Source organism: Camelus dromedarius, chromosome 7 (assembly GCF_036321535.1).
Source record: "Camelus dromedarius isolate mCamDro1 chromosome 7, mCamDro1.pat, whole genome shotgun sequence".
Taxonomy (NCBI): Eukaryota; Metazoa; Chordata; class Mammalia; order Artiodactyla; family Camelidae; genus Camelus; species Camelus dromedarius.
In genome coordinates, this window is record NC_087442.1 from 2567355 (window position 1) to 2591542 (window position 24188).

The window sequence follows — 24188 nt, forward strand, 5'->3', positions numbered from 1 at the left end:
AAAGTCATACTTGACATTCATTAAAAGTTGTTTACAGTATGGCAAATTATGTGCTCAAGCAATTAAGAGTTTTTCCTTTGATTCTTCAGGATTAACATAGGTTTTCAGCCAGAGGTACCTCGGGGTTGAAAGGGGAAGGAAGGTGTGCTTAGAGGCATCCCAGTGCCCACTCCCCAGCCAGGCCCGCCGGGCTGGCCTTCCCAGACCAGCGTCCACCGTCGTTCCCGGCTGGGCTCCGGTCTCCAGTTGCTCTCCTGTAGCCTCCCAGCCACCTCTGCCCCTCAGATGGTGGTCACCTGGACAGAGGGCAAGTCCAGCCCAGGCCTGGCCAGTCTGAGAAGTGAGGGCTGAGGGGGGTGGCCCTCCTCACGTGAGATTCCCCCCGACCCAGGGTCCAGGAGCAGCACGTGGCAGACAGGCGTTTATTTCCTCCTGATTAACTTTCAAATTTATAAAGGTTGCTCATTTCGGAGGGTGAAAGAGTAATACATGTGCAAGATTTTAAAAGTTCAGAAGGTGCCGAAGGCTCCAAAGTGGCGCTCGCCGCCCTCGCCCCGACGCCCGCTGGCTGCTGCTGGGGCTGCCGAGAGGCACACGGGCAGGCGTGCCCCCGCCCACGAGCTTTCTCGTGGAAACGGCAGCATCCCAGATGCTGTTCTGCACTTGGGCAGGGCTCTGGCGGGGTTAATTCTCCATCCACTTTACTGGGTATTTTTTAATACTTGCACAGAGAAGAAATAGTTGTCCTGTTGTTTACAGATTAAAGACTTCTTTTCCTGTTTAGAGCTCCACAGAGGAGTTTTGAATGACGTGCTGAAAGTCCCCTTAGGAAGCTGTCTTACCTGTACGAGGACTGCACAGATGTACCCGAGCCCTTGAGTTTGACTTATTTCAGTTTTAAACTCATTTGTTTCATCACTAAATCCAGTCTATTACTATTGCAAATGATATAACCTTTATGTTTTAGAGTCAGTATTTAAGTGTAAGATTCATGTTAAAAACATGTGTGAGATTTTCATGTAGCTTTGATTTATGTGAAAGTTGAATTTCTGGGGTTGCATTTAAATGACAAGGGTGCTTTAATAGGGGTAAGTTGTGTTGGTTGAGTGCAGTAAGATGGTTACTGGTTTCCCTGACCGCAAGAAGCTGACTTCCAGCCTTTGTTATTTGAGCAACACGGGGGAGACTCACAGTCTGACATGTTTGTTTTGTTCTGTCCCGCACTGCGCGAGGCGGTGGGTGACCTGCTGTGTGAGGCTCGCCTGGCCTGGCGGTGTCCCCTGGCTCCCAGTGCGGCTGGTACTGCTCTCAGCTGACTCCCGTCACTGGGAAGCAGGGTGCACAAAAGGGGACGGCTGCTGGTGTCAGGGTTTCCTCCAGCCTGAGGCCCTTTGTCCTGTGTAGAGAGCCCGAGTCACTTCTGAGGAAGGCCAGCTTCCCAGCTGTGCTGATGCCCTCAGGTGGGGGAACGTTGGCGTCTCCTCTGTCCCTCGTGCATGTGCTGGCATGCAGGGTGGGGCCACCACAGATGGGGGCCTGGTGAATGCCGTTGGGGGTTGCTCATGTCCCACGCCTTCACTCTGGAGGGTTCTTCCTGGCCTCCTCTACTGCACCAGCCATGGAGGGGAGGCCAAGGTCAGGCCTTCCTGGCTCGTCACTCCCCGAGTGTCGCTGGGCTCAGAGAAGGCTTTTGGTGTGGACGGGAGAGGGACTCCGCGTGCCAGGCGGTGCAGGACTCCGACGCCCCAAGGCCTAAGAAGTCAAAGGGACAGAACTCCTCCCTTTTCAATACCAGTTGATAACCAGGACATGGAAAATTCCCAGCAGACCCACAAGAAACTACTACCAGTGGTTGTCCCCAGGGGTGGGCTGGAAGTCGGTGTTTGGAAAGGAGCATCAGTTTTTTGCCACCATGTCACTCAGCCCTAAAACGCATCAGCTGTAGGGGTTTTTGTGTCTGTCAACTTTAATTCATGGGCTTGTTCCATTTTTCTTACTCGGTTTCAAATGTTGGTGGTCTCAGAATATAAATTTGTTTACTTCCTTGAACTTGGCAGCGCTCAGTAAACACAGCTGAGAACTGGAGCACGGTTCTGAGTGTCCCCGTGGTGGGCGGTGGGGACCGTGGGGGCTGGGCTGTCACTCTCTGGACTAAGGGGACGTGAGTGCCTTTCAGCGACTCTTGATGCTGACTTGGCCTTCTCTTTGTCTTCCAGATCTTGCAGTCCCTCTCAGCACCTACGAAAACCTTGGAGCCGCAGGTGAACCACAGCCAGCAGGGCCACGCGAGCGCGGTGCTGTTAGGGCAGGTGAAGGCGACTCCTGAGCCGCATGTGCCACCGCCGCAGCCGCACCCGGTGCTGCACCTGCCGCCCCAGCAGATCGTGCAGCTGCAGCCGCCACCGCCGCATGCGGCCCCGCAGCCTTACCCCCCGCCGCCGCCACACCTGTTCCCGCAGCCACCGCCGCCCCGGCCGCCGCCACCGGCCCTGCAGCAGCAGCTGCACCAGCTGCAGCAGCACCAGCTGGCCCAGCTGCACCAGCAGCAACTCCAGCGCCTGCACCAGCCGCCGCCGCCGCCGCCCCTGCAGGGCCCGGCGCCCCCACCGCAGCCCCCACCGCAGCCCCCGCACGTGCAGCCCCAGCTGTTTGGACACGACCCGGCAGTGGACAGTCAGTGATGGGGTTTCCTTTTTTCTCCTAAAGTCCTGTGTGTACAGAAGCACTCCGGTGGGGTGCAGGGGGGCCGTATCAGAGCACCTCTCACCAGGCGGGAGCGTGGGCCTCGCTGCCTAACAAGGCACATGGCTGCAGCCTGGGGCCGCTGGGTTTCCTCGGCTCTCTGGGGCACTGCGCCCACAGTCCCTGTGTGTCCGTAGGACATCAGGCCGCCCCGGCCCAACTTAGAGCCTTCAGTGCCTAGGCATGAGCTCTGTTGGTTTCACTTTTTAAATCATTTTGTATAAACAGGCAGCTCTGTTGGTGGTAGTATTCCGAGTGTGCTCAGACCGCTGGTGGGGACATCACGGCCGAGAGTCATTAATTAACTTCGTGAATTCATATGGAACTCTGCAGAATGAGCTTTTTTATTTTTTGCACACACATTCATGGGGTTGGGCTTTTGACTTGGCTTTTCTTGTATAATTCTATTCCAGTTCCAGAAGAAGGCTTCTTACTGGGCTGCGTGTTTGCAGTTGCAGACTACCCAGAGCAGATGTCTGACAGACAGCTGCTGGCCACCTGGAAAAGGGTGAGGTTCCCGGGACACACATGTGCTCTGAGTGCTTATGGGCACTTTATTAACACTCTGTCACCTTGGGCAGATCACTTTTCTGGGCTGCAGTTTTCTTCACTGTGAGGGGAAAATGTTGGACTTTCTCCATTCTTAAAATTCTTTTCAGTCCTGACATTCTAAGGGTCATGAATTACTTATGTGTAACTGGGGCTGCCGGAAGATCTGATTTTAGTGACCTTGAGTAGGACATCGACTTGTACATGCCTTAGTCATTTCTGTGCTCCAAAGGCTAGCAGGAAAAAACCCTGGTCTCCAGGTTAGAAGGGGCCTCAGTCTTCTAGCCCGGGTGTGGAACTGTATTTTGAAATATCAGTTTAATTAATTAATTACTTTGCATGGTGGCCTTTAAAGAAAAGAAAAAGTAAACGCTTCTTCTTGCAATGCCACCACTGCATCAAAATTGAGTCAAAATGTTGTTTGAAAAAAAAAAAGAGTGTGAGCATGTCAGCTACATGTTGAATGTGCTTCCCGGCCAGCTCTCTCGGCGCTGGGCCCTGCGGTGTGCCTGGCCCGCTGCAGGGCTTGGGAGCGCTGGTGACCACACAAGGCTCGGGGAGCTGTGAGCCAGCTGGGGAAGCAGCCACACGCGCAGATGACGGTGTGGTGGGTGCGGGGGGCCCTGAGAAAGTACACTCATTAGCCCATCAGGGTGCTCGTTGAGAGGGGTCTGCAGGAGGAGTGGTTCCTGGACCGAGTCTTGAAGGACACGTAGGAGTCAGAGTTCAGGGGAAGACGTCCCAGATAGCGTGGCACAGGCAGAGACACTTGGCTGCAGAGGGGGACGGGGCGGCAGGAAACCCACACTGCTGGGGGTGGGCGGGCCTGGGGGCAGGGAGGCCGTCCCGTCCCAGACCTTATTATGTGCCGTGTTATGGAAATTGGGGTTCATCCCCGTGGTTTTTAAAGCATACAGAAAGGGGGGAGATGCACATTTTAATCGTGAGTGTAGAATAAGGAAGACTGGGGGATGGCCACGCCGTGGGCTGGTGGAGACACGGTGATGACCTGGACAGGGGCAGTGGCTGGGCCAGGGAGGGAGGCCTGTCTGAGAATCACAGCAGCAATTTTTTTTTTTTAATCATGGAAGTGTAGGAGGTAATGTTTAGAAACCGTCCTTAAAAAACTAGAACAAAACTCAAAGATTAGAAAAGGTATGCCTTTGGTTTGTGGGGGTTTTGATTTTGCTTAAGGTAAAGGGTTAGTCCAAGAGGCCCAACATTAAATAACACAGGTTTGGAGACAGGAGACGAAGGCAAGGAAGTTGAAAGGAAATCGCCTACAACCGAGGGACCAAAGGGCGCTCCTCCAGGGGAGCGGGGCCGCGGGGAGCTTGCGGGGAGCCCGAGTGCAGCTGGAAGAGCGCAGGAGCTGAGGGGTGACCATCACGAGCTGGGGTGTCTGGCTTCTCAGGCACAGCCCAGCAGCTGGAAGACAGTTGACTTATGTCTTCAAGATTCTGAGGGAAAGGAATCTCCAGCCTAGACTCCTGTAGCCAGCCTGCCAGTTGAATGAGACTACGTCAAGCTGTTTTCAGGCTTGCACCATGAAAACGCGTACTGCCCACGTGCCCGCTCTTAGGAAGCCACTGCACGGGCAGAGAGGGGTGTGGGCACCCAGGGTGGGGCTCTGGCCCCCAGAAGGAAGGGACTCGCAGGGTGAGGGGGAAGGGAATCCAGATGGACGTGGAAGCAGGCTGGAGGTGGAGGGGGGCCAGGGTCCAGCAGAGACGGCACGTGGGAAAGGTGGCAGGTGACCAGCGAGCCATAACACAGACGATGCTGCCTCAGCTGTCCAGTGCTGTGACACATGCTCCCAAAGTTTAGGGACCTAAACTACAGACGTTCACTGTCTTGTGATTTCTTCCCAGGTGGGAAAACCCGAAGTGGCTTAGCAGTGGTGGTGGCTCGGCCCCCTCAGTGTGGCGCTGGCTCCCCAGGTGTCTGACCTGTGACAGGGAGGGCGCAGCATTGTCTTTCCCAGCTTTGTCTGGAGACACGTGCCGTGGTCTGTCTGTGGTCTGTCAGCCCGGCCCATGCTCCAGGCCGAGTCCGGCTCTGGCTCCGGGAGGAGTGACAGGGGACTTGTCCACACACTTATGAGGCAGCATGTTATGTTTCTTTGAAGAGTCTGGAAATGAAACAGTGACAGGTGCCTAGAAAACTAAGACCAAGACAGGTGAGAAGGAGAGGAATAAGACATTTATTAGCACCAGGGAAAGCAAAAGTTTGTACCAGAAGGGAGCTGGTACCTGTCCTGGTATGCCTTAGGAAAGCAGGTGGCTGAGCCACATGCTTTAAATCCCAGAGACTGATTTAAACAGGAATCGTGATAGAACCTAGTCAGAAGGCTTGTGTGCGCGCGCGCGCGTGTGTGTGTGTGTGTGTTACTTGGGGGACCCTGGCTCCACAGTAGGAGGCTGGTGGGTAACACCTAAAACCAGAAAACAGGAAGAGCATGACGTGCTAGTTAGGGTCTGTCAGTGACGACTGGAAGAAACAGGTCACGAGCCAGTGTGGTGGCCTTCAGGGCGAGGACATGAGTGGGACAGGAGGCTGCTGGTTCTGTCCTGGGCCTTGTCCAACTGTGTTTATGAATCACTGTGTGAAACATAAAAATTAATTTTAAAAAGTTGTGAATGAAGTGGAGTCATTCTGTGGGGCAGGCCTTTAACATATGATCAAATTCTCACTTTTTTGGTGTACAGGGTTATGAATTTGACACGTGCCACTAGTGCCGTGTAACCACGTAACCACAACAGTCGAGGCACTGAGTAGTCCCCTCATCCCAAAAAACTGAATGTTTTTTAAAATAAATTTTTGATGCTCACCGACTTCATTCAGATTTGCTTTTTTTCCTTTTGGAATAGTGTTGCTTAAAAGCAGAGACTTTGGTGCCCCCCCCCCCCCCCCGGGGGATGTCCAGCAGTGTGTGGAACGGCTCTAGTTGTCACAGCTGGGGGAGCGCTGTCGCATAGAGTGGTTGGAGTTGGGGCACTGCCAGCCTCCCAGGGTGTGCGGGACAGCCCCTCACTCAGAACCAGCTGCTCCGAAACGTCAGTGGTGCCAGCCCAGAGACCCTGTTCTGGAAAGACACCTTCCACTTTTCTTCTTTCCCTCTGGAAATGGAGATGAGACAAGTGTTGTCCACTTCTGTTTTATAGTGATAGGTCCGCACACAGAACCAACACGTACCTTTCACACTTGGGGGAAGTGTACGGTGTGAACACACAGCAGACACTGTAATATCCGTCGTACCTGAAGTGAGTTCTTGTCTCCTGGGTGCGGACTCTGACGATGTGGGTCTTGTGTGTCTAGATAATCCGGGCGCACGGCGGCACTGTGGACCCCACGCTCTCCAGCCGCTGCACGCACCTCCTCTGTGAGAGCCAGGTCAGCGGGCTGTTCGCACAGGTGAGTGGGGGCTCAGCTGGGGCTGGGACAGGTCTGAATGTCCCTTTCTAGGGACCACGTGGGGCTCGGTAACTCCAGTGATGACATGTTTGGAAAGGGTTTGTTTCCACCGCTGGAAATAGGCGAGTTGCTTGGTTCCAGTTTCCATGGATCTTTGGTGGGATGGGTAGCTCTGTGGCCCTCAGGCTTCTCTGTCTTTGAGGAACAGGGACAGGAAGGAGAGGGTGGACACCCTTCCCCTCAAACCCCAGGTCACACTGAGCGCCCAGTGGGGATGCAGGGCTCCTCGGCTGGCGGGGGACTTGGCGCAGGTCTGTCTGGGCATGGCCTCACAGGCCTACAGCTTCCTCCCCAGCGTCACCTCCCATCCCTCCAGGTCCATTTCTCCCCATTTCTTAGAAATGTGCTTATCTGTGGGCAAACCAGCACTTTGTGTGTGTGTGTGTGTGACAAAGGGCCTCTAAGAAGCTCTTCCTAAAGGTTCACTGGTTCCACCTCCAGCTAAAAATGCGGAACACTTAAAAGAGGTTGGTCCCCCTCGAGGCTGATTTCAGGTGGGCGGTTAGTTTTTCATTACTCGTTGTGTCTGTGTGGTGATTTTGATGACCATAAACGTCATCTCCTTCCGTGACGAAGGTCATTTCCAGGGTAGCTGTCCGAGGTGGTGCCTCCCTCCGCCGGGAGGGCCCTGCTCCCTGTGGGCAGTCACAGCCTGGGCTGCAGTAAGTCCCCTGCTGCATGGCGGTAGTCTGTTACTTCAGTAAACTGGGTGCTGAGCCCGTGAAACCCCCCGATCGATGGGGCTTCCAGTGAGCCTCGCACTTGCACGCGTAGCCTGCGGCTGAGACCCCAGGCGACAAGCCCGTCCTGCTCTGTCCTGTCCCATCCGCAGGCGATGAAGGAGCGACGGCGGTGCGTCACGGCGCACTGGCTGAACGCTGTCCTCAAGAAGAAGCAGATGGTGCCGCCGCACCGGGCGCTGCACTTCCCGGTGGCCTTCCCCCCGGGCGGGAAGCCCTGCTCCCAGCACGTAAGGCACATCCCTGCCTGCTCCTCTCGGGCTCCTGTAGCATCACAGCTTCCTGCACAGGGCAGATGTTTAATTCATTCTCCAGAGTCCTTGACGCTATTCAGATTCCTAAAATCAATCAGCGTCTTACACCAGCAGTGGCCACTACCAGACAGACCTTCTCACTTGGTTACAGGTTCTCCCACCCAGATGAGCACCAAACTGGCATCAGCAAAGAGAAGGGGAAGTGACTAATATTTACATGCTTAATAAAATGACTTAACATTTTCTGAATAGTGTCATATTAACACAAAAAAGGTCCCCCCGCCCTTGATACTGAGTATGTAACATTTTTAACCGTTAACAAAACTCTGGCTTTGACATTCTTAGGAATGCTGTGACCAGATCTCTTGTAATACCAGAGAAGGGTGGGAAAGCACGTGTCTGCGAAACCGCCAGAATGGAGAGGAGGGAGTTGCGTTAACCGGGTCGCACTGCTGCGCTCTGACCTTTGTGCTCTTTCTCTTAGATTATCTCCGTAACTGGGTTTGTCGACAGCGACAGGGATGACCTCAAGTTAATGGCCTACCTAGCCGGCGCCAGGTACACAGGCTACCTGTGTCGCAGCAACACGGTCCTCATCTGCAAGGAGTAAGCACGGTTGGAAACCACGTTTCATCTTAAGTCTGCACACAGTGTAGTGGCCGCTTCGGCAGTTATGTATTTCTTCATATATCACGGTTTTGTGGTGGAAATTTGAGCATCAGAATCAAAGTCTGCTGAGAGAATGACAGTGATGTTCGTGATGATGTGGCCAGAATTACCTGTACAGCATTTGAAAGGAATTAGATTGTTTGCCCAAAACTGAAAATGATACAAAGGTCTGTCAGCAAGTGAATGGATAAATAAACTGTGGTATATCTGTACAGTGTAATACTACTCAGTTAAAAATGAAGAAGCCATGCCATTTGCAGCAACACAGATAGACCTAGAGATGATCGTACTGACTGAAGTCAGTCAAAGATAGAGACTGTGATACCACATATGTGGAACCTAGAAAAATGACACAAATGACTTACGAAACAGAGAGACACAGACATAGGAAAAAACCAAGGATATAAAGGGGAAAGTGGGGGAAGGGATAAATTAGGAGTTTGGGATGAACAGATACAGAGCTGATGGAATTTAAGTTAAATTAGTAACAGCGACGAGGCGTCGGTCTCATAGCCCACCCATACCTTCCAGGCGCACTTAATGACCAGCCGGGGGCGCTGTCAGCTTTGCAGAAACGCCCCTACCATTTCTAGTGTGAGAAAAACGTGGGTTGACTTGTTGAAAATAAATAGAAATTTGAATGTGGACAGCTTTAACATTTAATAAGTGTGTTTTCTCCCCACCTCACCCCACCCCACCCCACCTCCTCAAAAGACCCACCGGTTTAAAGTATGAGAAAGCCAGAGAGTGGAGGATCCCGTGTGTGAACGCCCAGTGGCTGGGAGACATCCTCCTCGGGAACTTCGAGGCCCTGCGGCAGATCCAGTACGGCCGCTACACGGCCTTCAACCTGCAGGACCCCTTTGCCCCGACGCCGCACCTGGTGTTGAACCTGCTAGGTGAGGGGGCTCCCCGCGGGTCAGCTCGCGCACCTGCCCGTGCCCCGCCCCGTGCCCCCGCCCCGTGCCCCCGCCACCGCGCGTGCGCCAGCCACTGGCCTCGGCTTCAGCTTCCTCCTCAGGGCTTGTTTCCTTTTCTGTGTCCTCGCCACAATTTCTCCTTCCGTGCCCGCTGCTCAGGAGTGCTTGTTGGTTTGCGGGTTTGTTCTGGGGTTTTTTCTTTTGCTTTTTTTAAATTGAAGCATAGTTGATTTATAATGCTGTGTCAGTTTCTGGTTGTACAGCAGTGATTCAGTTATACATACGTATGTTCCTTTTCATGTTCTTTATAGGTTATTATAAGCTACTGAATATAGTTCCGTGGGCTACACAGTCGGACCTTGTGGTTTTATTGGTTTGGTGTTTTTGTTTGCTTTTTCTAACGGACCCTAGAGGTGGAAGGAGCATTCGTGCCTTCTGGGTTTTGCTCTGGAGCCAGCTCCCGTTTGTCTCGTGGCCCATGGATGTGGCCTGCCCTCCCTCAGGTGTGGGCCTGCTCCTCCCCTCGCAGCTGCACTGAGCGTCTGCAAGGAGCACTACCCTGAGTGTATACATTACAGGACTTCATTTCACTACGTTTTTTCGAGTTGACCATTACTCCAGAAAATGGTCTTTCAGACTCGGTTTAACACGCTCTCTCTTCAAGCCTGTTATGTCCCGCTTTTGAATGGCTTTAATCCCGAGAAAGCACCTTATCTTGAGCCATAATCTGCTTGCTTCTCTGCGGTGTGTCTGCTGGTCTGACTCCAGCTCTGAAGCTGCCACGCAGGCTGCTGTCTTCCCTCGTCCACACGCTCTTCAGGACTCAGCGTGGGTGCCACGTGAGGGACGAGTTGGTCCCCGCAGCTGTCCCCCGTGCTGCGACCCTGTGTCAGCCGCCACGTTGTAACCCTGGGAGCTCCCAGAGCCGGCTAACGGGACAGCACACGCGGGGTGGGCGGTGCCTCTGCTGGGCCACGTGCTGCGGCTTGGGCTTGGGTCAGTTCTGCCTCGTACGGGGCACTGGGCCCGGGGCCCTCCAGGGCCACCGCTCCCTTCCTGTGCGCCCAGGCTCTCCTTTGAACTCGGTGATAGCCCTTACCTTTCTCCTTACCAGATGCTGTCAGCCACACCGCCTGTGCATCTGGGGGTACCCACTCCTGACAAGGCTTCTGTTGCAGGGCTTCTCCATGTACCCAGTATGTCTGAAAAATAACCTGTTTCTCTCTAGATGCTTGGAGAGTGCCATTGAAGGTGTCACCAGAGCTGCTGACGGTACGTCAAGCTAGCCTTACCCGGGCTGTTAGTGCGCCGTGAAAGTGCAGCAGGGCTGTGCCCGCGTCTGTGAATTAGAGACTCTTCCAGTGATTTGCCGTCATAACAGATTAAGGCTTTATCTTCTCACTGAGGTATCTGTATGCACCCCGTGTCTTGTTCTCTCTTAACTGATGCTGTCAGATCTTCATATTTATATGTGGTCGGAACATTATTTGCTTCAGAGAACTCTGTGACTGCTGACAGAACTGGAGAAGAGAACAAAATAAGACATCTGTCGTCACAGGGTTAGAGGCAGGGCTGGAGGCTCTGGTGCCTCAGGAGGGCTGCACCTACATCTCCTCCCAGGGAGGCGCGGCCCGCTGCTGCCTCACGCCCTGGGTGCGGCTGCTCCGCGTGGGCTGAGGGCTCTGATGTGACACTTTCGGGACGGGCCCTTCTGGACGTTCCAGGGCTAGAGGTGCTTCCGGAGCAGGGCTGCTTTTCAATGGGGTAGGGGTGAGGATGCAGTCCCCTCTCCGGCTGAGAGGGCGTTGCTTCAGAAAGTAAAGCCCTGTGTGTGGACAGTCCATGGTCAGGATGTGGGGGAGCGGGGAGCAGCAGCTGTGCAGAGAGGCTGGCCGAGGGAGGCCTCCGGGGGCTCCCGCTGGTCCCGGGAACGTGGGTGCCGCATCTGGGGGACCGAGTGGCCCCCAACACCCTGCCCTCCGTGGCGCCGTGACCTGATTGCCCTTAACCCTCACAGGTGAAATTTCGTATAAGGAATAGCCTTTTTTTTTTTTTTAGGGGATATAAATGAGTATGTTTTCCAAGTTCCAACTTGGGACTCAAAAGATGAAATCATTGAAGTGAAAAGTGTTCTGAAAAGTTCAGGGTTGAGGATAGAATCTGTAACAAGAACTGAGAGGGGGAGGGTCGAAGAATTTTAAGAACTGCTGGCTCTGGGAAGAGCAGAGGGCACCACTGCCTGGAGGGCTGCCCTGGAAGGCGGCCTTGGCGCCCGGCTCCCGCCCGGAGGGCTGCCCAGGCAGACGCTGGTGTTGATGTGGAGAGCTGCTTTACGCAAGGTCGATACTGGCATGTGCCTGTCTCGATGCCACCGTGTTACCTGGGAGATGGATTAAAGGAAATAATATCTTAATTACAGGGCGTAAGGCTGCCTCCCAAACTGAAACAGAATGAAGTAACTAACATCCAGCCTTCTTCCAAAAGAGCCAGGTAGGAAGCAGCACCTTACTGTCTTCTGTGGTTGGTGGCCTTTTCCAGATTTGTTTTAGAAAATGGTAGCAGTTGGGAGAGTGTCTGTAATTTTCACATTAGTAGGTTTGGAAAGATTTGCTGATCACATCAGCCCTCTATTGTGACGTCTCATTTCGTTGCCAGAGATAAATGGGGAATAGTGTTTTTCTTCCCCGACGGGGGAGGGCATAGCTCAGTGGTAGAGCACATGCTTAGCATGCGTGAGGTCCTGGGTTCAATTCAAAGTACCTCCATTAAATAAATGAACCAATAAACCCAATGATCTCCCCCCGCAAAATAAAAGTTGTCTTTGCCCAAAGCTGCACCAGCACCCCCAGTGTGCAAGACACGAGCTGCTGTGTGGAATGCCCCCTCGGACTGCAACTTCATTGTGCCCTTGGAGTCTGTGTCCTGACCCCTGACGGGAGGGGGAACACAGCAGGACCAGGTGGGAGGGGCGGAGACCCCTCCGCAGGCCCCTGGGGTGGGCATGGACGCACAGACTGTCCCGGTCTCAGTTGGTAGAGACAGGCTGGTGGGCTACTTAGGAGGGCGTGGCCCGGGCAGCCCTGGTGCTGGGGAGCATCGTCTGCTGCAGCCGCCAGTGTTTATACCTTTTTTCTTCCCTATGAATTACTGGATATTTTAGTAAAAGCCCAATTATGTGATTATATATTTTAAAGACTGCCATCAAAGTGCCACAAACAAAAATTTTTTAATAGACTATCTCAAATATAAGCTAAGACAGCTTATATTTGAAATTCAAGGAAATCCTTGATCCTTGGATTTGAAATTTAAGGAAATATAAAAAGACTGAGAGGTTCAATTTAAAACGTGTGGATGAGTCCGTGCTTCCTGGCAGAAGACGGGGCGGGCAGAAGACAGGCTGGGAGCAGGAAGACGTGGACTCTGGCGTTAGAACCATGAGCTAGAGGCCTGGGGCGGGGACCGGCGAGGAAGTGGGGACTCTGCATCTCAACCATTAGGTGAGGGGCTGCTTCCCTTGGAGGCGCCACAGTCCTTCAGGGGTGACGGTGGGAAAATGGTGGAAAGGGCAGGCAAGTCACAGCCCTTGAAGGAAAGAAACCACACACACTGAAAGCTGTTAAAGCTGGTTAAGTCCCTATCTTCTAAAGAACATTTTTACTCTTACAATGAAATCACCATTCTGTGTATTTTTATTTTATAGAATTGAAGATATACCACCACCCACCAAAAAGTTAACGCCAGAATTGACCCCTTTTGTGCTTTTCACTGGATTTGAGCCTGTTCAAGTTCAACAGTATATTAAGGTAACATTTTACTTTATTTAGCATGATGATTTCTGCTTACATTTGCTTTCGGCCAGCAGTTTTATGAAACCAACATTTAATCAGGAATAACTTACACCAGTGTTTACAATGTGTTATTTATAAACTGCTTGTAACAGTGTTTAAAGTCATTAAATCAGTGACTTCCCACTTTTAGTAGAAAAGGGGTTCAGGTGAGTAGACCAAGAGCATTTTTATAATCGTGTGAGCGTCTGCAAGGCTGCAGCAACATTATTCTCATACACACATGCACGCAGCAGCCGCGGCTTCGGGTTCCGAGTCCGCGGTCTTCTCGGGGTTGGTTTTCTTGAGAAGGACAGGCCAGTGCCAGAGAGCTGGATTTGTGTATTTAGATAATACACTTCTTGCAATAATAGTATGAGGGCTTATGGGATTTTGTTTTGTTATTTTGGGGAGGGGAGGTTGTTGATTAAGAGTATAAATTGACCTGTAGCACGTTGGATTCATACATTTTACTTTTTTTTTTTTTAAAGAAAAACAATTATAAACGCTTTTGAATTTAGTACAATTTTTTTACCTTTAAAATTGAGTAGTTATTGAGACCATCCTTTATAGTCGTCTTAGTCAATTTTTATGTCACTTTTTTAAACTAGAGACTATCTTAATGTGCCTCACTGACACTCATTTCAGCTTGAAGTCTGGGCACGTTTGTCCCCTGCAATGTGCGCTGCGCCGTCCTCGGGGCAGTTTACTTACTCACAGGAAGGCCTGAGTGGTGTCCAACAGTGAGTTCAGCCTTTAACCTTGAGTTGTTGCAGGGCACCAATCGTAGAAACACACACTGGAAGTTCTAGTTTCTACTCCTCTCCTACGGTGGCGGAGGCTTGGTCTGGCCTTACCAGCTGCACCACTTTCCACGGCTGGGAATGCTCCGTAACCTTAGCTTCCTCTGAGCCACGCCTCTGGCTCTGCAGACTTAGCTCTCACCTGTGTCCATGACCTCCAGAAGCTCTACATCCTTGGCGGGGAGGTCGCCGAGTCTGCGCAGAAGTGCACCCACCTCATCGCCAGCAAGGTGACACGCACGGTGAAGTTCCTGACGGCCGTGTCCGTGGTGAAGCACATCGTGACTCCGGAGTGGCTGGAGGAGTGCTTCCGGTGCCAGAAGTTCATTGGTGAGTCGCAGCAGCGGGCCCTCAGCGAGTTTATCTCCACCTTCATCCCAGCAAACATCTAGCTCGTTTCTTAACTCACGGGTGTCCATTTAAATTTGTAAGTTTATTCCATGTCCCAGTGAGACAGTGGCTGGGTAGCTCTGCGTACTGGCTGTGGTGGTTTGGATGGTGTCCGTAGGAAAGTAAGCTCTGGGCCCCTGCTTTGTCGTGTCCTGATCACTGTACTTTGGAAACGTGGCTGTTGAATGAGGTTCCACCTGCAGTACAGCAGACAGGAAAGTGAGGGGAGGCCAGGAGTGTCCTGTGAACATCAGGTGGGGGGACAGGGTGTGACCCCCGCTGCGCAGAGCACCGGACGTGAACCACCTTTGCTGGCACTCACACTTGGTACGGAGTGTTCCTGGAGCCTCGCTAGTGAAGCAGCGCCGAGTGTAAATCCAGAGGCTTCTCTCCCCGCGGAGGCGCTCCAGTGGGACGGACTTGCAGCCCCGTCGGCTCGGGCAGCAGCGGGGTCTTCCTCGACGTGCAGGCGCGGGTGCCGTCGGGACAGAACCCCTAAGCCCACCCCACGTCCTCAGCCCCCGTCTGGCTGGAGCAGAAGAGGCGCTTGGCCCGGTAACGAGCTTCACTGCAGTCCCAGTGTTGTTTCTCGTTTTGGGTATTTACACCCCAGTCAGAGGGCACTGCACCCTAACCACCACCACCCCCCACCCCCGTCACGGCACAGGGCGCACACCCCTAGCTGTGCTGCCGTGCTTGGCCCTGTGCTCTGCTCGCACCTTCTCACAGCCCACCCTTTAGGTAGTGGAATGAACACAGCTGCCCAAGGACAGGCAGGCGGCATGGTCAGGGGACCCGCAGAGACGTCAGGGGCACACCCTGTCCCCATGGGCCCTGTGCTCTTCTGACTGAACTAACCCCTCACTACTCGTGAGGACAAGGCATGGGTGAGTTAACATATTTTACATCCGTGTCTTCTTGGCCTTTGGTATCTTTAGTGTTAATAAAAGTACACATTTTAAAGTTCAAAGGTCATGTAGTCTAATCTTACAAATGAGGAATTAAGACTGAGAAAAAGATTTTGAAGTTTACTATTTGTAGCAAAGTTAGAACCAAACTTAAAATTCCCTGATAGTAAAACCTAGGAAAGAATAAATCATCAATATGAAAATCAATACGAAAAAAACTAAATCCGAGGACTTCCAGTCAAGATGGCAGAGTGGTAGGACCATGAGCTCACCTCTCCCCACGACAACCACCACACCACAACTGCATGCTAAGCAGCCATTGGAAAAAAAGAGAAACCTAGCAAAAAAGCTCTTCAGCTGGAGACATGAGAGGGGGAACCACAGCAGGACAGCACGAGGGGCGTGCCCACAGTATGCTCAGGCCCATTCAGCCCAGGGGGCGACCCACAAGCTGAAGAACAGTTTAGTCGCAGAGGCCCTTCCACAGGAGGGAGAGTTCTGAGCCCCACGTCAGGCTCCCCAGCCCGGGTTCTGGCACTGGGAGGAGGAGGAGACCGCAGGACATCTGGTTTTGAAGGCCAGCAGGGCTCAGCTCCAGGAGCCCCAGGGACTGGGGGAAACAGACTTCACTCCCTTGGGAAGTGCACACAGACTCTTGTGTGCACCAGGTCCAAGGGCAGAGGTCGTGATTTCATAGGAACCTGGGCCAGGCCTGCCTGCTGGATCTGGAGGGTCTCCTGGGGATGTGGGGGATGGCTGCGGCTCACCCAGGGGACATAAAAGCTGGTGATGGACATTCAGGGAGTGTTCATCTACTTGAGCTTTCCTGGAGGCTGACATCTTGACTGGATCTTTAGCACCAAGACCAAGCCCCACCCAACAGCCGGTAGGGAGGCCTCAGGCCAGACAACACACAGGGTGGAAGCACAGCCACACCCAGCAGCAGACCTCCTGAGCCACAGAGGCCTCTAGACACGGCCCTACCCACCAGAGGTCCAGGACCAAGCTCCACCCAGCAGGGGAGAGGCACCGGCTCCTCCTGCCAAGAAGCCTACATAAGCCTCTAGTCCAGCCTCATCCACCAGGGCAGGTACCAGAAATGAGAAAACAATAATCCCAAAGCCTGTGGAAGAAGTCCACACACACAGGCCAGACTCCACACTGGGACCAACAGGACCCTGGCCCTTGGGGGACAAGAGGAGTGCGCTGCTGGGACACACAGGACATCTCCCACAGAGGGCCACCTCGCCAAGGGCGAGAAAGAGACTAACCTACCGAAAACTACATGGATAGACGACATGGGGCAGCAGCGGAGTGTGTCCCAGGCCAAGGCACAAGACAGAATCCCAGAAGAAATAAGTGGTGAGGCGATAGGCAGTTTACCCAAGAAAGAGTTGAGTAACGATGGCGAAGATGATATTCAGAGAACTCAAGAGGAGTACAGATGCACAGAGCGAGGTTATAGCAAAGAAAGAACTGGAAAATATAAAGAATACGCAGAGTTGAAGAATAAAATCACTGAAATGAGTAACACACTAGAAGGAACCAAGAAGAGACTAAATGAGGCAGAAAAGATCGGTGAGCTAGAAGACAGATGAGTGGAAATCACTACTGCAGAACAGAAGAAAAAAAAAATGAGGGTAGTTTAAGAGAACTCTGGGACAACATGAAGTGCACTGATATTCGCATCATAGGGGTCCCAGAAAGAGAAGAGAGAGAGGACCTGAGAAAATTTTTGGAGAGAGAATCACTGAAAACGTCTCCAACTTGGGAAAGGAAACAGTCACCCAAGTCCAGGAAGCGCAGAGAGTTCCACCCAAAATCACAGAGGATCCACCCAAAGAGGGGCACACGAAGGCACACAGTCATCAAATTGACAACAATTAAGGACAAGGAGAAAATATTAAAATCAGCAAGAGGAAAGAAAGAAACATACAAGGGAGCTCCCATAGGTGATCAGCTGATTTCTCAGCAGAAGCCCTTCAGGCCAGAAGGGAGTGCCATGATGATATAAAGTGATAAAAGGGAAAAACTTAGAACCAAGAATACTCTACCCAGCAAGGCTCTCCTTCAGATTTGAGGGAGAAATCAAAAGCTTCACAGATAAACAAAAGCTGAATGATTTCAGCACCAAACCAGCTTTACAACAAATGTTAAAGGACCTTCTCTAGTCATCAAACTACAGGAAAAGAGAACAAAAAGAAGAAAGAAAAAGCACACCTACAAAATATTGCTTTGGCCATTTGGGGTCTTTTGCGGTTCCTTATAAATTTTGGAATTGCTTGTTCTAGTTCTGCAAATATTTTGACGGGTTGCGCTGGATCTGTGGGTTGCTTTGGGCAGTGTGGCCGTTTTGATAGTGTGGATTCTTCCCATCCAAGAGCACAAGGTATCTCTCCATTGCTTTGTATCTTCAATTTCCTTCATCGATGTTTTAATTTTCTGAGTATAGGTAACCTCCTCTGTTAAGTTTATTTCTGGTGTTTTATTGTTTTTGATGCCATGGAAATGTTTATGCCAGTTACAAAATTCTGGTTTTTGAAGCACACAAAAAAAGTGAAGAGCCACAAGTGGCAAGATACCCTTCTTTTATGTGGGTGCGGTGTGTTCCATCGCACATGTGAGCAACAGCTTTATCCAGTCGTCTGTTGATGTGCACTTGGGATGCTTCCATGTCTTGGCAATTGTAAATAGTGCTGCTTTTAACAGCAGGGTGTATGCATCTTTCTGAATTAATGTTTTTGTTCTTCTCGGATATGTTCCTGGGAGTGGAATTGCTGGGTCATATTCTAGTCTTAGGTTTTGGGGAAACCTCCATTTTGTTTTCCATGGTGGCTGCACCAGTTTACATTCCCACCAGCAGTGTCCAGGGTTCCCTTTTCTCCAGACCCTTGGCAACATTTGTTACTTGTGTTCTTGACAATGGCCACTCTGGCAGCTGTGGGACGATGCCTCGTGGTTTTTATTTGCAGTTCTGTGATACTGGAGATGTTGAGCGACTTCTCATGTTCCCGTGGGCATCTGCATTTCCTCTTTCGGAAAAATGTTCAGTTCTTCTGCCCTGTTTTTAATGGGTTGTTTGCTTTTAAATTGAAGTACAGTTGATATAAAATGTTGTGTTAGTTTCTGGGGTGCAGCATGGATGGACTTGGAGGGCATCATGCCGAGTGAAATAAGTCAGACAAAGACAAATACTGTAAGATACCACTTACATGTGGAATCTGAAAAATACAACAAACTAGCGAATATAGCAGAAAAGAAACCGGCTCACAGAGGGAGAGAAGGAACTCGTGGTACCAGCGGGGGGAGGGGGGGGAGGGGCAAGGCGGGGGGGGTAGTAAGAGGTGCAAACTCTCAGGTAAAATAAGCTGCACGGACGTGCTGCGCAGCACGGGGAACGTGGCCAGTGCTTTGTAACAGCTGTAAACGGAGTATAACCCTTACAAACTGTGAATCACTATCTTACATACCTGTAACATGTAACATTGCACATCAACTGTACTTCAATTTTAAAAATATATTGTAAAATAAATACATAAATTAAAAACTACACCTGCAGTAATAGTTGATTCTTGTTACGGTGCCGTGTTCTCTAAAGTGGCTACAGTGATGATGGAATTAGTGCACGTTGACCCGTGGCTCCCGAGGGGTGGGTTCCTGTGAGCCTCAGTCACCTTGTCCTCAGCTGGTGGTACATCACCTTGTCTGTGTCAGTAAAACTTTGTTGCATGTGTGTGGTTTATGACGCCTTACTGCATACACAGTTCATCCCTGAACACAGATTTGAACTGCACGGTCCACTGATACGCAGATTTTTTTCAATAAATGTGTACAGACCTCACGACCCACAGTTGGTTGAATCCAAGGACACGGAGGGCCAACTGTAAAGTTATAAGCAGATTTTTGACTACGAGGCAGCGGGTTGGCACCCCAGACCCCGTGTCATTCAGGGGTCTCTGTCTCCTCGATTTGTTAACACTGAACTCCCGGCCATCATGCTGGACTCCGCCTGAACGAGGTCACACTGCTCTGCGAGGCCAGACAGCCTCTGGCCCTCGGGGCTGGACAGCACGACGCAGGGCCACCAACAGATGCACAGGACTGTGGAGAGAGTGGCGCTAAACATGCCACGAGCAGGACAGTGAGCTGGACCGTGCGCCCGGCGGGGGCCCCACGCCTGTCCACAAGTGACCCGAAGGCCTTGAGCCCTGGGAACAGGGCAGGCAGAAGGGAGACGCAGGGACAGCTCCCGTCAGTGTGGGTGTCAGCGCTCAGTCCTGTGTAAGTTTTAACATTCACAGTGAGAGTCTGTTCTTTAAATGAAATGTGAGGGGCTTAATTATCAAGCTTACCAGTTTGTAAAAACATTTTTTATCTGCTTATAAGCTTTATAACATTTCTTATTTGATGAGAGATTTTTGGTTGACTTTCATTTCTTTATGGCATTAATGCTTGTCGTGTCGATCTGAGGGTCCTGAGGTGGTTCAGTCACGCTGTAACCATTTCACATGCAACACTAATGAGCCAAACGTTTCATATCTGATCCTTCAAGTTTCAGGATTTCTTAAGAGAACTTTTCTAGTTTATAGTAATTGCCTTTTCCAGAATGTCCTAGAGGCGGAATCATGTAAGATGCATCCTGTTCAGACTGTCTTCTTTCACTTAGGGACACACATTTAAGCGCCGTCTGTGTCCCTCTGGCTTCACAGCTCATTTCTGTTTAGCCCCAAGTCCTGTTCCGTAGTCTGGACGTGGCACTCCCCAACTGAAGGGCATCACGCTGCTCCCGAGCTTCTGGTTTCACAGATGCAGCTGCGTCCTGTGTGCGGCTTGTGGGTGGATGTAAGTTTTCAGCTCCTCTGGCTACGAACCAAGCAGTGCGACTGCTGGACCAGGAGCACGTTGCCAAATTGCAGTACCATTACCCCTGACGCCTGAGCCTGTTTCCTACGAACGGGGACGTTCTTGTGGCTGGTCGTGACACAGCCCTCAAAGGACCACTCCGTCAAGTCGGTGTAACTCACCTGTTCCTTTTCAAAGAGCAGAATGCCAGCCGCAGCTGGGACAGGACTGGTTTACTGCTGTTACTCAGTGTCATTTATGATGAGAGAACAAGTACTGACTCCTTGATGATGCTCACGGTTCTTCAGAAGGCCTGCCACCTGTACTTTTGCCCAAGAAGCTGACATTTCAAATGTCTCATGTGTGTCAGCACTTTGTTTTCTAATTCATCGCCTCTTGGTGATTCTTCCTCCACCTGACACGGTGCAGCAGCCTTACTCACCTGCTGGATGACCCTGTATGTCTGGCAGTTGTGAAACAGACCTCAGCGTCTCCTTTCAGCGTCTCCTTAGTGATAACGATTGCTCTGCTCAGAAGTGAACTAAGAACGGTCTTTACGTTTTTAAAGCATTTTTTTTTAAAGGGCATGTAACGGAAACAGTATGTGGCCTGTAAGTCCTGCGGCAGGTGTCACCTGGCCAGCCCCCCGCCCAAGACGCCCCCTGTCTTGAACCCTTCGCATTACACTTCTTGGTTGTTTACAGAACATGAGACATACTCATGAGAAGACGAAAACACATTGCGATCTTTTGACTAATTCAGAAACCTTCAAAACTTGGCAAGACCATCCTTTATAAACTGCCCTGCACATTCACATACTTAAAAAGCAATGTTTTTAGTAAATCTATAAAATTTAATTGATTCTCAGATGATTGAGTCTAATGTCTCTAAGTCACTGTGTCCTTACATCACACCCTGGGTGTGACAACAGCTTTCAGCTTGTCCCTCTGGGACTGGGGTCTTAACCTGGGGCCTGTGGGCTTGGAGAGCGTGGAAACTCCCTAAAACGGTGAGGGGGCCGGGGGCGGGGTGGTGGGGCCACAGCTCTCAGTACATCTTTTCCAAGAAGCTAAGAAACACTGACCTAGGAGGAGGAATGTCTTCCCTTGGCCTGCTTGTTTTCAGGCGGAAAGTGAAATGTAATAGGTGAGACTTACGTGTTCAAAGGTTTCACAGGGAAACGCCTGCCAGCCGGGAGCCCCAGAGCAGGCCACACACGTGCGTCCCGGGCGCCGGCCGCTTTTCCGAGTGTGTGCTGCTCTGTTTTCCAGATGAGCAGAACTACCTCCTCCGAGACGCTGAGGCTGAGGTGTTGTTCTCCTTCAGTTTGGAAGAGTCCTTGAGGAGGGCACACGTCTCTCCGCTCTTTAAGGTACAGCTGGAAGGGAAGTCATAGGCCACCTAGACGCTCCAGGCAGCACGGCTGCGGGGACGGGGCACAGCGGCAGGCTCGTCCGAGGCGCGGGCTTCTCCCCGCATCCTTCTCGCGCTGGTCCTCCTGGGCTGTGCTGCTGGGGGCCCCCACCAGAGAAGCCCAGGGCCTCCGAGTGCTGCTCCCCACCGCGTCTCGTCGGGCTGAGAAAGGTGAACAGATCTGTGAGAGAGATGTGTTACAGACCCGGGCTCGGAGAGTGTGCTTATGAAAAACTTAATTGTAAGACATTTAAATTGATTTTTCTGCTTTGTTACTTAGTACTGTTTTCTTTAAACGTATATTCAGCTGGAGAGTGGGTAACATTCTTGGAAAAATATTAACTGAATGGGTGCCTAATAATTCAAGACTGAAATATTTAAATACTTGTTAGGTAAGATAGAACAGTTTGGAAATTTGTGTGTGTGTGTCAGTGGCCAAGTTAAAAAAGGGTTTTTTACCCTCTTGAGCCAACTTAGTAATCAGAAATGATTTGCAAAATAAGTTACGAGCATGCTACCTAAAGTCCGGTTTTTCTAAATATCTGAGTTTTTAACTTTTTTCCTATGAGCAATTTAAAACAAAATAGTATTATTTGGTACAGTTACAAGCAAGGGTGTTAGAAAATTACATCTTAACCATTGACATCATTTCCTGCTCTATTTGAGCCCAAATCATAAAGAAAGGAATACAGGTGCTTTGCCAGTCTCTCCAACAAGTAAACGTGAATACAATGTAGAATTTATAGAAATTGTGAAAGATGTTCTTGTCATCCTTGCTTTTATCACAGAAGTGTCCCTACTGCCTGTCTTTTAGGAACACAGTAAGTTCTGGGTGCTTTTAGTCACAGACGGCACTAACCTGTGGAAGTGCCTGAACTGCGTCTCACGCGCGGACCCCTCCGCGCCCTTCAGGCTGCGGACCAGGAGGGGCGCGCGCTGTGTAGCGCCGTGAAACGAGAAGTTCCGTCAGAAAGCGCCGAGCAGGCTTGGAGGAGCCGCGTGCTCTGAAGCCGAAGAGCGTTTACAGCGCAGCGCTCACCTGCTCATTGTACTTTCAGGCGAAGTACTTTTACATCACACCCGGCATCTGCCCGAGCCTGGCGACCATGAAGGCGATCGTGGAGTGCGCGGGGGGCAGGGTGCTGTCCCGGCAGCCGTCCTTCCGGAGGCTCATGGAGCACAAGCAGAACAAGGTGACGGGGGAGACGCGCCGCCGAGCCCGCCTCCGCGCGGACGAGATTCACGGCTTAGTCACGGCTGCTCGTTTTCTTTTCCGTAGAGTTTGTCAGAAATAATTTTAATATCCTGTGAAAATGACCTCCACTTGTGTCGAGAGTACTTCGCCCGAGGCATCGGTACGTAGCGCCCCGCCCGCCCGTCCCCGCGGCCCTGCGCGCGCCCTAACGCCCGCCCCGTGCCTTTCAGACGTCCACAACGCCGAGTTCGTCCTCACCGGAGTGCTGACGCAGACGCTGGACTACGAATCATATCCTTTGAGGGGTGCGCGGGGCAGAGCCCCGCACTGCGCTGCCCGAGCGCGCCGCGCTCTCGGCCTCCCGCGCGAGAAGGCCACCGCCCGCGGTGGTGGCGGTCGCGCGCTGGAAGCTGTGTTCCTCCCTCTCCGGCTTTCCCCACCGGCCACGTTCACCCGCGCGCACCCTTTCTGTGCTCCCGTTACTCTTGGAGCCTTTTCTCATGTCTGTGGCCTGAGAGTAGCCTGTGTTTTGCCCCAGGTGGGTGGCTGACAGTTGCCGGGGTTGGCCGGGGCCCAGAAGATGCAGGTAGGGGGCGGCTTTCCATGGTGGGGGTCAGGGGTGTCAGCCTTCCCACTCTGCAGGGCTCGGGGGTGGAAAGGACCCCGGGGGGGGGGGGCCTCGCCCAGGAGCCTGGGGCTGGGGCCTCGCCGCCCTGGGGCTGGGCGAGCAGCCCGACTGCCCGGCTGAAGCGGCCGAGAGAAGGGCGCTCACTGACCAGGCCTGCGGGTCTCGGGCGTCCCCCTCTTGCTGTCTGGAGGCTGTTTTCCTCAACGGGCCCACGTATAAGTTTAACTGAGGCACCTGCACTGCTGACCGGAGCTCAGACGCCCTTGTCTTCCAGCTAGTTTCTCCCCGTGCCGAGCGTTTTAAAGCAGGAAGACAAGCATAATATACTGCATCTTATTAAGGTGTGCGATTTTATCCTGAAGAAACATAAATTATGTTTTGTATTATACGACTTTAAGGGCCCACATTAGGTTTTATGATTCATTTGCCGGGTTTTTAAATGTTTTCACAGCACTGTTACTGGAATTTCAGCTACAAATAAAATGGTGTAAATAAAGACCTCACTCTAAATTATGGATATTAGATCTGAAATGTTTTGTACTTTTATTTGTATTTCTTATACTCTTTTCTTTTATATTGATACCTTGCCACATTTTAAATAAATGTACTTTTGAACTTTACTTAGAATTGAGTGATCCTTTGTTATTACCCATTTTTTGTGTTTATCGTTTGCATCAAAGTGGATCACATTTTAAGTAATTTTAAGACAAAATATTTTCTAGTAAAATTTTCTTCTGAAGCAATATATTTCTGGAAGGCAGCCGTTTTCTGTCAAGGCAATAAAATGTCTTAGCAGAGGCATATTCAGAACGTCTAGCAATTACCACGACACAAGCG

At 51.5% G+C, this 24188-nt stretch overlaps 1 protein-coding gene across 4 annotated transcripts in view; it reads left to right on the forward strand.

Annotated features, from left to right (window-relative positions):
- PAXIP1 (PAX interacting protein 1) overlaps positions 1-23971 on the forward strand; it is a 45877-nt gene extending 21906 nt beyond the window's left edge. For 2 of the 4 annotated variants that reach the window (XM_064487175.1, XM_064487177.1), the window contains 15 exons: positions 2217-2673; positions 3156-3250; positions 6610-6705; positions 7598-7735; positions 8244-8365; positions 9143-9327; positions 10577-10620; positions 11768-11838; positions 13049-13151; positions 14137-14305; positions 21387-21487; positions 22587-22721; positions 22808-22883; positions 22954-23013; positions 23564-23971. In XM_064487175.1, coding sequence (XP_064343245.1) covers positions 2217-2673; positions 3156-3250; positions 6610-6705; positions 7598-7735; positions 8244-8365; positions 9143-9327; positions 10577-10620; positions 11768-11838; positions 13049-13151; positions 14137-14305; positions 21387-21487; positions 22587-22721; positions 22808-22883; positions 22954-23013; positions 23564-23580 — 1869 coding nt within the window. In that variant the 3' untranslated portion in view covers positions 23581-23971. Of the gene's footprint in view, positions 1-2216; positions 2674-3155; positions 3251-6609; positions 6706-7597; positions 7736-8243; positions 8366-9142; positions 9328-10576; positions 10621-11767; positions 11839-13048; positions 13152-14136; positions 14306-21386; positions 21770-22586; positions 22722-22807; positions 22884-22953; positions 23014-23563 lie in introns of those variants that run through there. The other 2 variants (XM_064487176.1, XR_010381515.1) reach the window with 2 other exon arrangements.
- The last annotated feature ends 217 nt before the right edge of the window (positions 23972-24188 follow it).